General features: G+C 36.2%; 1 protein-coding gene across 29 annotated transcripts in view; it reads left to right on the forward strand.

The window, feature by feature from the left end:
• RIMS2 (regulating synaptic membrane exocytosis 2) overlaps nucleotides 1-13,188 on the forward strand; it is a 452,506-nt gene that overhangs the window by 366,048 nt on the left and 73,270 nt on the right. For 15 of the 29 annotated variants that reach the window (XM_065668760.1, XM_065668765.1, XM_065668751.1 and 12 more), the window contains one exon: nucleotides 4,239-4,339. The exons of the other annotated variants lie outside the window; for them this stretch is intronic. In XM_065668760.1, the coding sequence (XP_065524832.1) occupies nucleotides 4,239-4,339 (101 nt within the window). The remainder of the gene's footprint in view (nucleotides 1-4,238; nucleotides 4,340-13,188) is intronic. 29 annotated transcript variants of the gene reach the window in all.

Here is a 13,188-nt window from a genome sequence, read left to right on the forward strand (position 1 = left end):
ATGTTTAATCAAAAATGTACTGTAGAGTTGGATTACAATTTTGATGTATTTGGGGGATTTCAAAAGAGACAATAGGAAATGGGAACTGAGAAAGGGCCTTCCCAAATGTATTTCCTTTGTTTTATCAAGGGAGTCAACTTAAGATGAGAAATGGGAAGAGACCAGAAGCAGCTAAAGAAGGCTCTTGTGCAGCTTAAGACTGCTGTTCTGTTCTCCACACTCCAGGCAGCGTGCTCTCACCTGCACTCTGCCTTTTTATTCTCTATTACAGATTCCTGACTTCCAAAATCTCTGTGTTTCTATAGTCCACTCATCACTAGTTTCCCCCCATGCCTGAGCTGCTGTGCCTTCCAAATTTTGTATCCCTCTGTCCATGCCTATCCAAAACTATATCTGCACAAATATTTTATTTACTCCACTCTACTTCCAAACACCAGATTTTCCTTTTACTCTCTGTGTCCCAGAAGCCCCACTGTACTCCAAATACACCATCACCAGCATCTATAAAAACTAGAACAGTTCAATAATTCCCACTGGAGGAGGCAAAGAAAGAAAGAATGAAAGTCCCTTGAAATTTTTAGCAAGAAACATGTAGTTTGTAGCATCTGGGGTCTTGTCTTCTGATATGCTCCCGCAGCTTCCAGGCTCCCTTTTTGTCTGTCTTGAGATATTTTCTTATATTTTCTTACAGAATATCCTGTAGTTAAAGTTTTGCTTACACTTTTTTATCAACTGGTTATGTTTCCATAGACAAAATCAAAGGTTAAAGTCCAGTTCATGTGGCCTAAGTCTTAAGCTACTTCAGTCAAGAGTGCTAAGCTCTGGCACAAATCAGCCCCTCACTGCCATCCTTGTGGATCTGAGGGCAGGTTACAGGGTTGCTGTGCACAGTACTTTGGAACCTTCCTCTCACACTTGAGGACTGTAGTTGTGCTGTTTTCCTTCAGCACTCTCTCCTCTGAAAATATGGTGACTGGCTCATATTGAAAGAGCAGCTAGTTATTTGTCAGGAAAGAATTTCCCTGTGCTAATGAAAACCCCACTGAGCTAACCTTCTGGCCATGGGTTTTTTAATGTTAAAGAGTTGTTCAAAATAAGCAAAACTCCCCAGATGTTGCCTACAGTGCAATGATCCCAGTTGTGTTTGGTGAGCAACACCAGATTTTGTTCTTCCATCAATCTTTCTTAATTTTTTGTGTTCCTATGGCTGAAGTTTGAATAACTCACTTTTGCCTGGCCAAAATTTGGTTGCATACACTTTAGTACATTGTAGCACTACATGGAAGTATATCATAAGTAGCTTTATTTTTCCTAGTGTCTCCATAGTCCTGAAAATGTGTTGTGCTGTGCTCTATCTAAGGACTTCAATAATACAAGGGCTGAGACAACCTTGAGCTACCAGTACAAAAGCTTATGCTCCTACAGTGTCAGCACTATTAATAACTAATAGCTAGATTCAAGTTAGTTCCGATTTGCCAACACACACTCCATAAGCACCTCCTGATTAGAGTCCTTAATACAGGACTGATGTTTAGCCTTGGTTATCAAAATCATGTTAGGAGCTGAAGCTTCCTAGTGCACCTGAACAGTTACTGGACTGTCTGGAAGTGACTTCTGCTCATGCTAAGCTCCCACATATAGGTTTCAGCTAAGTATAGATTTGACAGCAGAAGTGGGGATGATGATAGCCCTACATTTCCAACCACTTAGTGCTGTATGCATGCATGCTGGACCATGTGAACAGGAAGTGCCGTGACACACTCAACCTTTCTTATTCCCATCCAGATCATGGCTGCATCTGGCCTGTTACACCAAGATTAGCCTATGGCAGCCAGTAACCCTGCACACTCTTTCTGCATGTCAGTTCCATGCGTAGTAGAACCATAGCTGATCTTCTGCATAACAAACTTTGCATTGCCCCGTTTTTGCATATAACTGAATTCACTCCCTTGTTGAAGGCAGTTTCAAAAATACATAGCAAGTTAGCAAAATATAGGAAAAAAATTAATTTAATTCCTATTAAATTATTTAAAGATCTGTCTTGTTTTTCTCTTCAGGCTAAAATGAGCCACCAATCTTATTTTGCCACAAAGGATTCACACCAAGAGCTTACATGTTATACCCACATTTTCAATGGCATATTTCAGAGTGCTTGGTTTTGCCAGTCACAGGCAGTTGGATTTGTAGAAACCACCTTCCCTTTGCCAATTAATCATACATAAGAATGAGTACTTTCACAAGTAATTGTGAAATTTCTAATTTATGCTCAAGAGGTCTTATCACTTCTTGTAATTTTCTGAAATCTGGCAGAATGTCTGGGGACAAAAAGCATATGTGATGATTTCATAAAGAAACTTCATAAGAAAAAATGTCAATATCTCCCTTTTAGTGAAAAAGATCTCCTTTGTTGCACTACTGAAAAATGACAAGTAGATTTGCAGAAAGTTATGGTTTCAGCAAAAGATGGTTTCTCTCTTTGAACAAAAGTTACACTATTTTACTTAAAAAACCCATATATTACTTCTGCCATTGGAAAAAAATAGAAAAAAGAAAAAATAAATTTTTCCAATTTAAAGCCTTTACTTTCCTGAGGAAAAAAAAAATAAAAATCTTTAGAGCTTTTAAAACTTGATCATTTAAAAAAAAAAAGCCACACTGCATCTTAATAATAATCTGGGAAATACTGCTTTGAGGCCTGTAATGGTTGAGGAAAATTGTGACAGGAAGAACTAGCTGTTTTTTATTTTAGGAATTTTCATCTGCTGCTGTCCTTTTTTCATTTTGCTTTTCTCTATAAAATACCATTTATTCTTTTTCATTTGTTTTTCTTGATTTTTGTTTCTTTTGAAAGTTTTGATGAAGTCTTTTCATTCATGTTGTTTGTAGGGAGTAAAGATGGAGAGTTTAAATATAAAAATCAGAAGCCAGAGGGTTTACAGATAAAAGTACATTTTAGCCTTATTGCTTTGCCTCTTTCTTTCACCCCTTCCTTCCAGGTTTCCTATGAAGTGCCACAAGATTTAGCTGGCAGGTCTCATAATATGTACTACTACTATTACTGTTGTAAAGAAAGAAAAGACAAAGCTCAGAGGTGCTGTGCAAAGCCCTATTTTAATATTAGATTACAAATTAGAACTGAGGTTTAGAGTTTAAATCAGATTTACGTAGTAAACTGGAATCTCATATTTCAATCTCAGTTCCATAAAGACCAAATTGTGTTCAATACATATAATGTACATTTATGAGTAGTGGGATTCTGAAATTTTAATCCCAAACAACTTTTGTGTTAAAATTATGGAACGTTTAAGACAAATATGAGTCAAAATGAATACTTTTTAGCATTCACTGGATAATGAATAACTCTTGATTTATACCATGTTAAAGTGGAAGAGAATCAAGCCTGTGTGTGTATAATAGATAACTATATTTTGTTTGAAAATATATTTTTATTTAAATTCTGGACTGTTGTCCTCCTTTTTTCTTCCTGTTTCTCACTCTTCCCCTTCAACTTTGGCACTTATTTTGTTATTATTTTACCTAGTTAATTGTGGTGTTACAGTAGCAGTTGGTTAAAAACAGCTGGTGCCTAAGCCATGTAGTGAGAACACTGATTACGTTTTTGGTTCAAGAAGAGTGAATCCTGAAATTGTTCTTGAAGCTGTTTGTCATTAAAATGTAGTACAGTGATGCCACTGGGTGGCTCTTTAACATTCCTTTACACATCTTTAAAATCTGAGCATACTAGGAATATGCTCAAATAGTAAATGTAAGGTCTGCTAACCTGTGGTTGTTACCTGATTAGTAATCTGGTATATCACATTACAACAAATGTAGAACCAGGATCTCCACTCAGAGTACACTCAAAATAAGCAGGCTGCCTTTATATTCCTTTTTATTTTTTGTTTTCTAATTGAAAACCCAGTTTCTCTTTAACACTTTTGAAATACTAAAACTCTGTTTGTGAAAACAACGTGTTCCATTTACATTCATTTCTTCCACAAAGCTGGTTTCATTTGAATTGTGTAGATAATGCAACACTTACTTAACTACTATTTTCATCCTCCTACAACTTTCTGGTTTCCTGCAAAATTATCCTTCAGAAACAAATTATATACTCTAATTTAAGTAAATCAGATTTCATTTCTTTCTGTTAAAACTTCCATGAGTATAACTTGAAACTTGGAATTGAGAACTGCTTGTGTATTTATTTTATTTTGTTTTTTTCTTTTACTTAACAGGTGCAATGGATGTAGAAGAGAGGAATCGCCAAATGAAAATGAGCAAGTACAAACAGGTAGCAGGATCAGATTCCAGGCTGGAACAAGATTATCACTCTAAGGCAAGGGAGTTTTGTTTTGAAAAGAAACAAAATATACTAAACTGCAATATCCAATGCCCTTTTAAAACGTAATAGATGAAGGGGAGGTTGTTTCTTCCTGCATTTCTTGTGTGTCTATAATAAAATTATTGGAAATGTGCATAAACCCATTAACATAATTATTACCATTTAAGAAGGATAAGCTAAAGCAAATAAGTGGTGCTGTAATTATCCATTGAAATGAACAATAGGGCCGTGATTTAAAAACTCAAAAGAGAAGGAAAAAAGAGGTTTATTGAGTGACAGATGTTTATCGAGTGACAGATGGAATAAGAGCTATTGAAACATGCTCATGGCTTTCATATAGTTGAACACAGGGTCTTGATCTATTGAAAGCTGGAAGATGTAGTGTTCCTTAGTTTAATAGTGGCAATTTAGCTCTCGGAAAGGTATTTTATACATCAACAAAACCTTCCAAAAGCAGTTTGCCAAAAATTTGAATTGTTACGTAGTAGTATAGCCTAAAATACTCAAAATTTCCTGCTGTCTGGAACTGGGTCATGTCATATACAGTGTATTAATTAAAAAAATCAAGACATTTTCAATTTAAACTCCTATTATACAAAAATAATCTAGTGTCCTCTAAAAGGCTTCATTAATTGAGGTCAGATTGTAAGTGGAAAACACGAGATTTCTGACCTATAAAAGCCGACTGAGGAAGAGGTCTGGTTTAGATTTTTATTTCCAGGATGTAGTTCTTTGCTCCAAGGACTGGCAAAGTTACTGTAAAAGGAGCCATTTAATATTTGAAGGCAAATAATAAAATTTATTAAGTATTACTAGTTTTGCAGATAATGTAGAATAATACATCTGATATAATTACTTTCCAGTATGTGTTTCAATGTGGGAAAAGAGGAAGAGCTTTAGCGAAGCCTGCGACAAAATGGAAAAAATCTTATTAATAAAAATAGAATTGACAAAACAAAAAGAAAACTGTGAAAATGGCTTAAAATACTTAAGAAATCTGTAGATGTGCTGCATGATTATTTGGTTATTTTAAAAATGGAGTTTTTACTGCAGAAAGCATAGGAATTTTTATTAACATGTAGGAGGAGCTTGGTATACTGTAATGTTTAGATGCTTCTATATGTTGACAAATGGCAAAACTATTTGTGTCTATATTGTTGGCTTTGAAAGGTGTTGCCTTTTAGAGGAGCATGATACTGTGAGCAGACCTCCTAAGTGTTATGATTGTATGTACCACAAAAGTATAAATTTATGTATTGTATATGTAACCAGACTTATTCTGCTAATTTTTCTGCTCCCTCAATGCTTGACTGAAATTTGAGTCAGAAGTAGGACTCGTATGGAGTAAAGAGAATAAATGGGCTCTCATGTGAATGAGCTGGGTAAGGAAACATTTCCTACCCTTGTTTTTCCATTTCACCTACAACATATTATTGGGCCTCACTCTACTTCTTTTATATTTTTTATTAAAATTTTACCTTCAGTATTATTGAAATGTATTAGAGAGGAAAATTATAAATGGAATTATTTTATTAATATGGTGATTTATTTATTGCACACACCATACAAATCGTCTCCAGCAATAAACTGTTAATTTACTCTTCTGCCAAAGTGTAGTTTCAATATTTGAAAATGAGCTATTTATTCTATCAATGAACTTGTGGAATTAGACACATATATATAGGTATTAATTTCAAATGCATTCTTAAAACTATGTAGTTTTTAAAGCCATATGAGAGTTCCCATCTTCACTTTTTTGTTACCACTGCTTCAAGTCCCCTTAATTAAATGCTTATATTATCAAGAGACAGAAAATTAGTAAGTACAATTTGTCTACCTGGTTTCTACAGAAATTTTTCTGGAATAATGAACTGAAACACATATGTCAAATGCTGACTAAAAACTTACGTTCTGTATAGTATTACAGTGACTTTTATTTTTTTAAATCTGTTAACTGGCACGAGCTGACAATCAAGCGTGCCATGCCTGAGAAAAATGTCATTAAGTAGGCATTAAGTGACATTCAGGAAAGCTAGCACATGGAATTTGCTTTTACCTTTCTGTTGTATTTCTTTAAATGGAGGTCTACAGCAACCGTTATGTTTTAAGCTAAGAAAAAATATCCTTCATTGCTGAGAAAGCAAAAGTGATAAAAGTAGGAGTTAACATTAAATGTTAAAATATTAAAATAGGCATCCTGTATTATACCTCTCTAGTTTTGTTCTACCTTTGGAAGTCAGTACTAGAGGCTTTAGAGGAAGTTGCATTCATTTCTTGGTGTATAGTCATACACTAAGAAACCTGTGGGAAAAGTTTACTTCTAGACATCTATTAGAAGCTGCTGAAATACGTAATTGATTTTCTCTTTCTTTTTACCTCATGACTGATAAAATTGCAGTTTGTATTTTTATTATTTATATACATGCCTCATTACTTTTTTGAAACTAAGTATTCTGCATTATATTTTGTATACATGAGTTTGGCATTCCTTGAATGTCGATGTTACTAAATTATGGTTTCAGCACAGACATAAGGAAAGCAAGCAACACATTTGATTTTCATATAAACGTATTGACAGCTAAGGAGACATGAGAGGAAAATCAGTATGGGCATTAAGGATTAGGTAAAAGTATTTCTGGTATTGGAACAACTGTTTCTGAATATTGAGTACTAGCAGATATGTACTAAATAAGATATAAGACAGAGGGTGCAAGGAATCGTGCTATTCCTCTCTCCTTGTTCCCATGACTGTTATGTACCCAGTGGATTGACTAGGGAGATTTGAAAAGCTTTGTTGCCACTGAGAAAAATGAGAGAAGATATTTCTTGTATGTGGAAGTCTAGAAGTGTTTGCAATCAATGTGAAATAAATGTAGAATCAAGAGAGAATTCCATCAACTTAGGCCATATTAGCCACTGCAAAAGGGTATGAGTAACTAAAAGTGTTCAGTGCCAAACTAAAGAGGGCTGGATTTATGTAGGAGTGAAAAATGGTTGCTTTCTTTAAGAACAAAGGTAAAACAGAGACTGGTAACTAGATGACACACATTGAAACCTCAAAGTATCAGGAGGCTCATTTTATTTGTTTTACTAGGAGAAAAAAATGACCTACAAAAAAGGCAGAAAAGTCCAGTTATATAATATAGCAATTAGTAATAGCCACTAATGTATAATTAGGAATACAGTATATTAAAGCAACAAGGAACAAAGTTAGGGTAAAAGAGGTAGAAGACCAGAGGAAACCTGAGAATTTTGTGGCACTGGTGACAAGATTATTTAGTCAAATGTAGAAAAGAGTACACCAAATACAGAGTAATACAGAACACCAGAGAGAACTTTCCAACTCCACTTTTATTGATTCATATTGATATGATGATAAGACTGAGACTTTCTACATCATCAGATGTTTGTAATGCTGCAGTTCCTGGTAATCAATAAACAAAATTCAAGTTTTGGATATGAGCGTAATTCTCTGTGTTTGGTGTAGGAGACTAATAGTATTAGGCATAGAATCATAGAATAGTTAGGGTTGGAATGGACCTCAAGATCATCTAGTTCCAACCCCCCTGCCATGGGCAGGGACACCTCACACTAAACCATGCCACGCAAGGCTTCATCCAACCTGGCCTTGAACACCGCCAGTGATGGAGCATTCACAACCTCCCTGGGCAACCCATTCCAGTGCCTCACCACCCTTACAGTAAAGAACTTCTTCCTTATATCCAATCTAAACTTCCCCTGTTTAAGTTTTAACCTGTTACCCCTTGTCCTGTCACTACAGTCCCTAGTGAAGAGTCCATCCCCAGCATCCCTGTAGGCCCCCTTGAGATACTGGAAGGCTGCTATGAAGTCTCCACGCAGCCTTGTCTTCTCCAGGCTGAACAGCCCCAACTTCCTCAGCCTGTCTTCATACGGGAGGTGCTCCAGTCCCCTGATCATCCTCGTGGCCCTCCTCTGGACTTTTTCCAACAGTTCCATGTCCTTTTTATGTTGAGGACACCAGAACTGCACACAATACTCCAGGTGAGGTCTCACAAGAGCAGAGTAGAGGGGCAGGATCACCTCCATCTTAGCACTGTTCTGTGATCTTCTAATCTGTTAGCAAAACCAAGGTGAGTAGCATAGATGCAGCTGAAATGCTCTTGGAGCATACAGACACTGAAAAGCTGCACTTCTTCAGACTGAGACACTTTGATTCAGCAATGAATCAAGTAGCAGCTTACAGGTTAGCTGTGTGAGAGAATGTGCAAAAGTAGGGGCTGTTTGTAATACTCAAAGTGGAAGAGGCTGAGTTTGAATACATCAGAAGCAGATCTCCTTTACTCTTGTCACAATGTGCAAAAGTGTCCAAGAACTGTGTTTTCCCTCTGAAACCTGCAGTAAGTAGTGTCATTGGTACTGCTACGTGTGGTATCCTTCGACCTGTGTTGCTGACTGAAACCTGATTTAATGATATTTTGGGAATGCTCTTGTCTCCTTCTTAAAAATCAAAACAGAGTAGTACACAGAGCAGCAAAGATTGCTAGCAGAAACACTTGTAACTTTCTTCTTGAAACCCTTGCAGAGGGGGAGTTAAACAAACATCCAAGCTAATATAATGGCAAGACCTTTGATATTCTTACTGTATATAAGCTGTAGTTTGTTTATATAGGTTTCAAACTGGCAATTGGTTTTGAAAATTTAAGCTTAGAGTTCAGGAGTTCTGGAAAGATCATGATATGCCCAGTAATAATTTTATCATTTATAATAATTATGACTATATCTCTTTGATCCTAGAATTGTTTCTTACAACTTCTGTTAAGAATGTAATTAACAATATTCAAAATATTGAATAAAAAGTGGAGGCTAGGTTAGATAGCCATATTCCCTCAAAACACTGCAGAAATTGGAGATCCATTTTTTTTAATGCTGTAAAACTAAGAGCCAAACCAGTAGAATTCAGCAGGCTTATAAATGGGAGCTGCTGTGCGCACTTTAATGGGATCCCATTGTTTTCCCCTTCCCACCTCCACACCAATAAGCTCTTTGCTTCAGGAAATGAACAAAACACCAATTAAGCTCACAAAGAATTTCGATTTCAGGAAATGATTTAGTTATTGCCTGTTCCATGGCTTTTGTGCTTTCCTATGGACTAGTCACTAATTGCCTTTTTTGATAACAAACTACATAGCTAAAGCAGCCGTCTGCTCTGGTCTGACAGGTCCTGTCACTCTCAACAGCCAGTGAGTGCTCTGGTTACATGGTTAACAGCCATGCTTATTTGTGATATGTAAGGTATTCTTCTACTCAGTGGCAGAGAGAATCTCTCTAGCCCTTAGTGCTGGTAGCGTTTATATTTCAATCAAGTATTTTATTGTACTTTAAATATAAAAAGTTTGTGGAATAAATTGCTGATGTTCTGGTTCTTAAAGATACAGGATTTAAAGTTTAATTAAGACTTAAAAATGTAGCTAAATAAAATAAATTTAGAATTTTATATTTGAGCTCTATACACATGGTAATGTAGAAAACATCTCTCTGTTTTCATCAACTCTATTTTGCTGATGGGTTAAGGTAATTTAGTGACTCTGAATGCAGATCTGGAATTGTGTGATTTCTATTATTTTCTTAAGTCGATGATACACAAACTCTCAGAAAGGATTTCTGTTGCTTTCATTTTTCTTTTTCATTTAATTCAAGCTCTCTTTTAAATTATTTTGGGTTTGATGCTTTCCTAATTTATTTTTAAATCCTGAGTATCAGTGTCTGTTGGAGATTTAGGTTATTTTTAAATGTAATGCTGTGGTTAACACAAATGCTGCATTCACATATCATGATTATGTCTGAAATGTAAAAATCTGAAAGGTCCTGTTTGCTAGATCAATTTGCTAGGCTGTTGACGTTGAAAAATCAAAGTATGCATGGCGCACAAGTAGAAAAGATAGACCTGAAGTCCCAGTGCAGTGCTTCCTGGAGTCTGCTTAATTGTGTAGGATTGAAAATGAAGAAACAGGACCTATGTCTGCTTCAGCAGGGGTGTTTCAGATGCCACTGGACTTGGAGGCAGGACAGCTGACTGGGCCTATATGCCTCCTGCCGTGCCCAGCAATCCTGCACTGCAGCAGCTGGAGAAGGTTCTCCCAGGATGGCCCCTGGAGAGCAGCTCTTGATGGTTCAGCTGGGCATACCTTAGATGGAGGATTTGCACAGTCTGCTGTTATCATTTGTAATTCTGATTATAATGACACGGCCTGTGAGGTGGTTTTAGCAGTGTGGCTATTTCCTTCAGTTCAGTCTCTGGGAGTGCTTCTCTCTATCAAATGGATTGATTTTCTTTGATAGCAGCCCCAAAGTTATCAGTGGTAATTTTGCCAGTTTATTATCCTTTCTGAAAAAAACAGATTTGTGGGTTCGAGGATTTTTTTTTTTTATCCCTCATGCAAGAAGAAAGCTCTGTATCTTTTACCAGGTTTCTAAAATTTTTCTTGATTTTTTTTTAAGTATCTTAACTACATAGTCTCTTGCAGTAAATTTTAGTGAATATAGCTGCGACTTCAAGGATCTGTATTTCAAGTAGTATATATGAAGCATTTGGATGGATATTGAACACACTACTGTTATTCTGTAAAAGCTGGTTCTGCACAATGAAGCTAATCAAAGTAGGATAAGGACCTTGGAGTCTCTGTAGGGAGGTCGTTCTTATGTAAAGCCTTAATGCCTTCAGCAGCACTTCTACTGACAGGTTACTAAAAGATAAAATTACCTCTATGACCCTTCTAACCTGTGGTGTTTCTGAATGTTCGTTGAAAGCAAAGTCTTCATTTACAAGAATTAATATTGATTTAGCGTTAGGCAATATAATATTTTCTTTAGTGGTATATCACAAAGAATATTATCCTTCTTCTGCAGATGGAAATCAATGTTTTAGCAGAGATTTCACTGACAGTCTGGGATCAATGAATAACAGGAAAGAACAAGGGGGGGGGGGGGGGGGAATCAGTTCTGAAAATTTAACCCTTACTTCTGAACAGACTAATGAAGTACCCAAAAAGTCTTCAGTTTTGTAATACAAAAAGTAGAGTAGTTAAATGATTTCAGCAAACTTATTCTTCCAGTAGTATTCCAAGAGAGTAGAAAATGAAATTTTAGACAAAATTATCAAATTAAGTTAAATACTGCATAGTCAAAACTTCTTTTATTTTTTCCTAAAAGAGCATCTTGTCCTAAACCTTTGCCTTGAAAGTTCAGTTTTCCTGTTCCCTGGGAGCACTCTGTGTGCTCCGGATCTCCGTGCAGTCTTTTTCAACCCTAGTTGTGATATAACAAAGGTAAAGCTGCTGAGGAAATACAATTTAGGGAAATGTAATGTTTTCTAAGCAGCTTAACTTGCCTATGGAGGGATAAGGAGGTCGTGATATCTATGTCTTGCAGATCTATTTCACCTCTAGCTAGACATGAATCAGCAAAAACTGTAGAAGTGTAGACAAAGTATCAGCTGAGCTCATATATTTTTTACTGTACAGGGATTTTCTAAGATGTGTCCTAATAATCAATGAAAACAAAAGATTAAGGAGAAAGATAAGGGGGCCTTCCCTGAAATACTGCTTGATTTTGAAGGCTACCCTCTGATATCTATGGATTTAAGGACTTGCAAAGTGAAATCATGCAAAGATATATTTATATCCTGTTCTTGAGCAATTGTGTTACTTATGGTCCTTAGGCACTTCTGTTTACAGAAATAAGTGCTCACCAGATGGCATGTGTGTCAATCCAGCTGTTCTCTTCAGCATGAATTCCTTTAAAGGTGCTGTGTCCCAGGACATATTTGGTGAAAGTCATATTTAAATGTTAATAGAAAAAGTAGGATTAAGGGAAAGTCCATAACTCTATTCTCAAACCATCAGGTATGCTGAAATACTTAACAGGCTTTTGGGGTGAAATAAAGGGTAATCAAACAGAAATTCTGTGATAAGAATATTTAATTTTTTTTCCTTTTTGGGGGAGACTCAAGAACTAAAATTATGGAAAGGTAGTTTAAAATCCAGGTTAAATGAGAACTCTTTAAAATGCATATTGTTTGACTTCCTACCTTGCATTTGCAAAATAACATCTCAAAGAAGCCCAAATTAGGTAGAACAATCAAAGATTAAAGAGGATTTCTAACAACAGAAATCCTGCCTTGTTATCCTCTTTAAAAATAAGCTCTTGCCTGCATGGCAGGCCTGTATGAAGTGCAAGAGATTTTGAGTGCAGTAGTGACAGAAATAGCATATGAACCACTTGAGGAACAGAAACAAATACAGGAAGCACACTTTGATTCTGTTTATCTAACATAAGTAGGATTCACTAGAGTTGGAAGACCAAAAAGGACCAGAAACAGAATTAAGAGTTATCACTGAAACTGAACCCAATGAACAAGCGAAGTAACTGTAGTCAGGATCACCAGTTTCTCCTAATAAACATGCTGGAGTTCACCTGGAAATAAAGCACTGGAGCTCCCATTAAATGTTGTTGCACAGTAGATTGCGAAGCCGTGGATACCTGTGTTGTTGTAATCACCCTGACTTGAGCAGCTCAGATTTTTTGCAGTGTCTATAATGATTCAGGAGACTCGGCACAGTGTTCTGTAATGCTAAAGGATTGCTGATTTCTGTTTTAAATAGATTTTCTTCCTTCTGTAGAAGACAGTTAACATACTAATACGTAGCAGTTAAAAACATGCTGGAAAGTTTGAGAAGATCTACATCAAGAGTTTATCAAGCACCGTCACAAAGCCAGACTGTGTACCTCTTTCTCTAAAGTGAAACTGGGTGACTGACTCAACCGTGTTTTAAATAACAGTTAAAAATCAGGAGGTCAGCAGT

This window comes from Lathamus discolor, chromosome 2 (assembly GCF_037157495.1).
Source record: "Lathamus discolor isolate bLatDis1 chromosome 2, bLatDis1.hap1, whole genome shotgun sequence".
Taxonomy (NCBI): domain Eukaryota; kingdom Metazoa; phylum Chordata; class Aves; order Psittaciformes; family Psittacidae; genus Lathamus; species Lathamus discolor.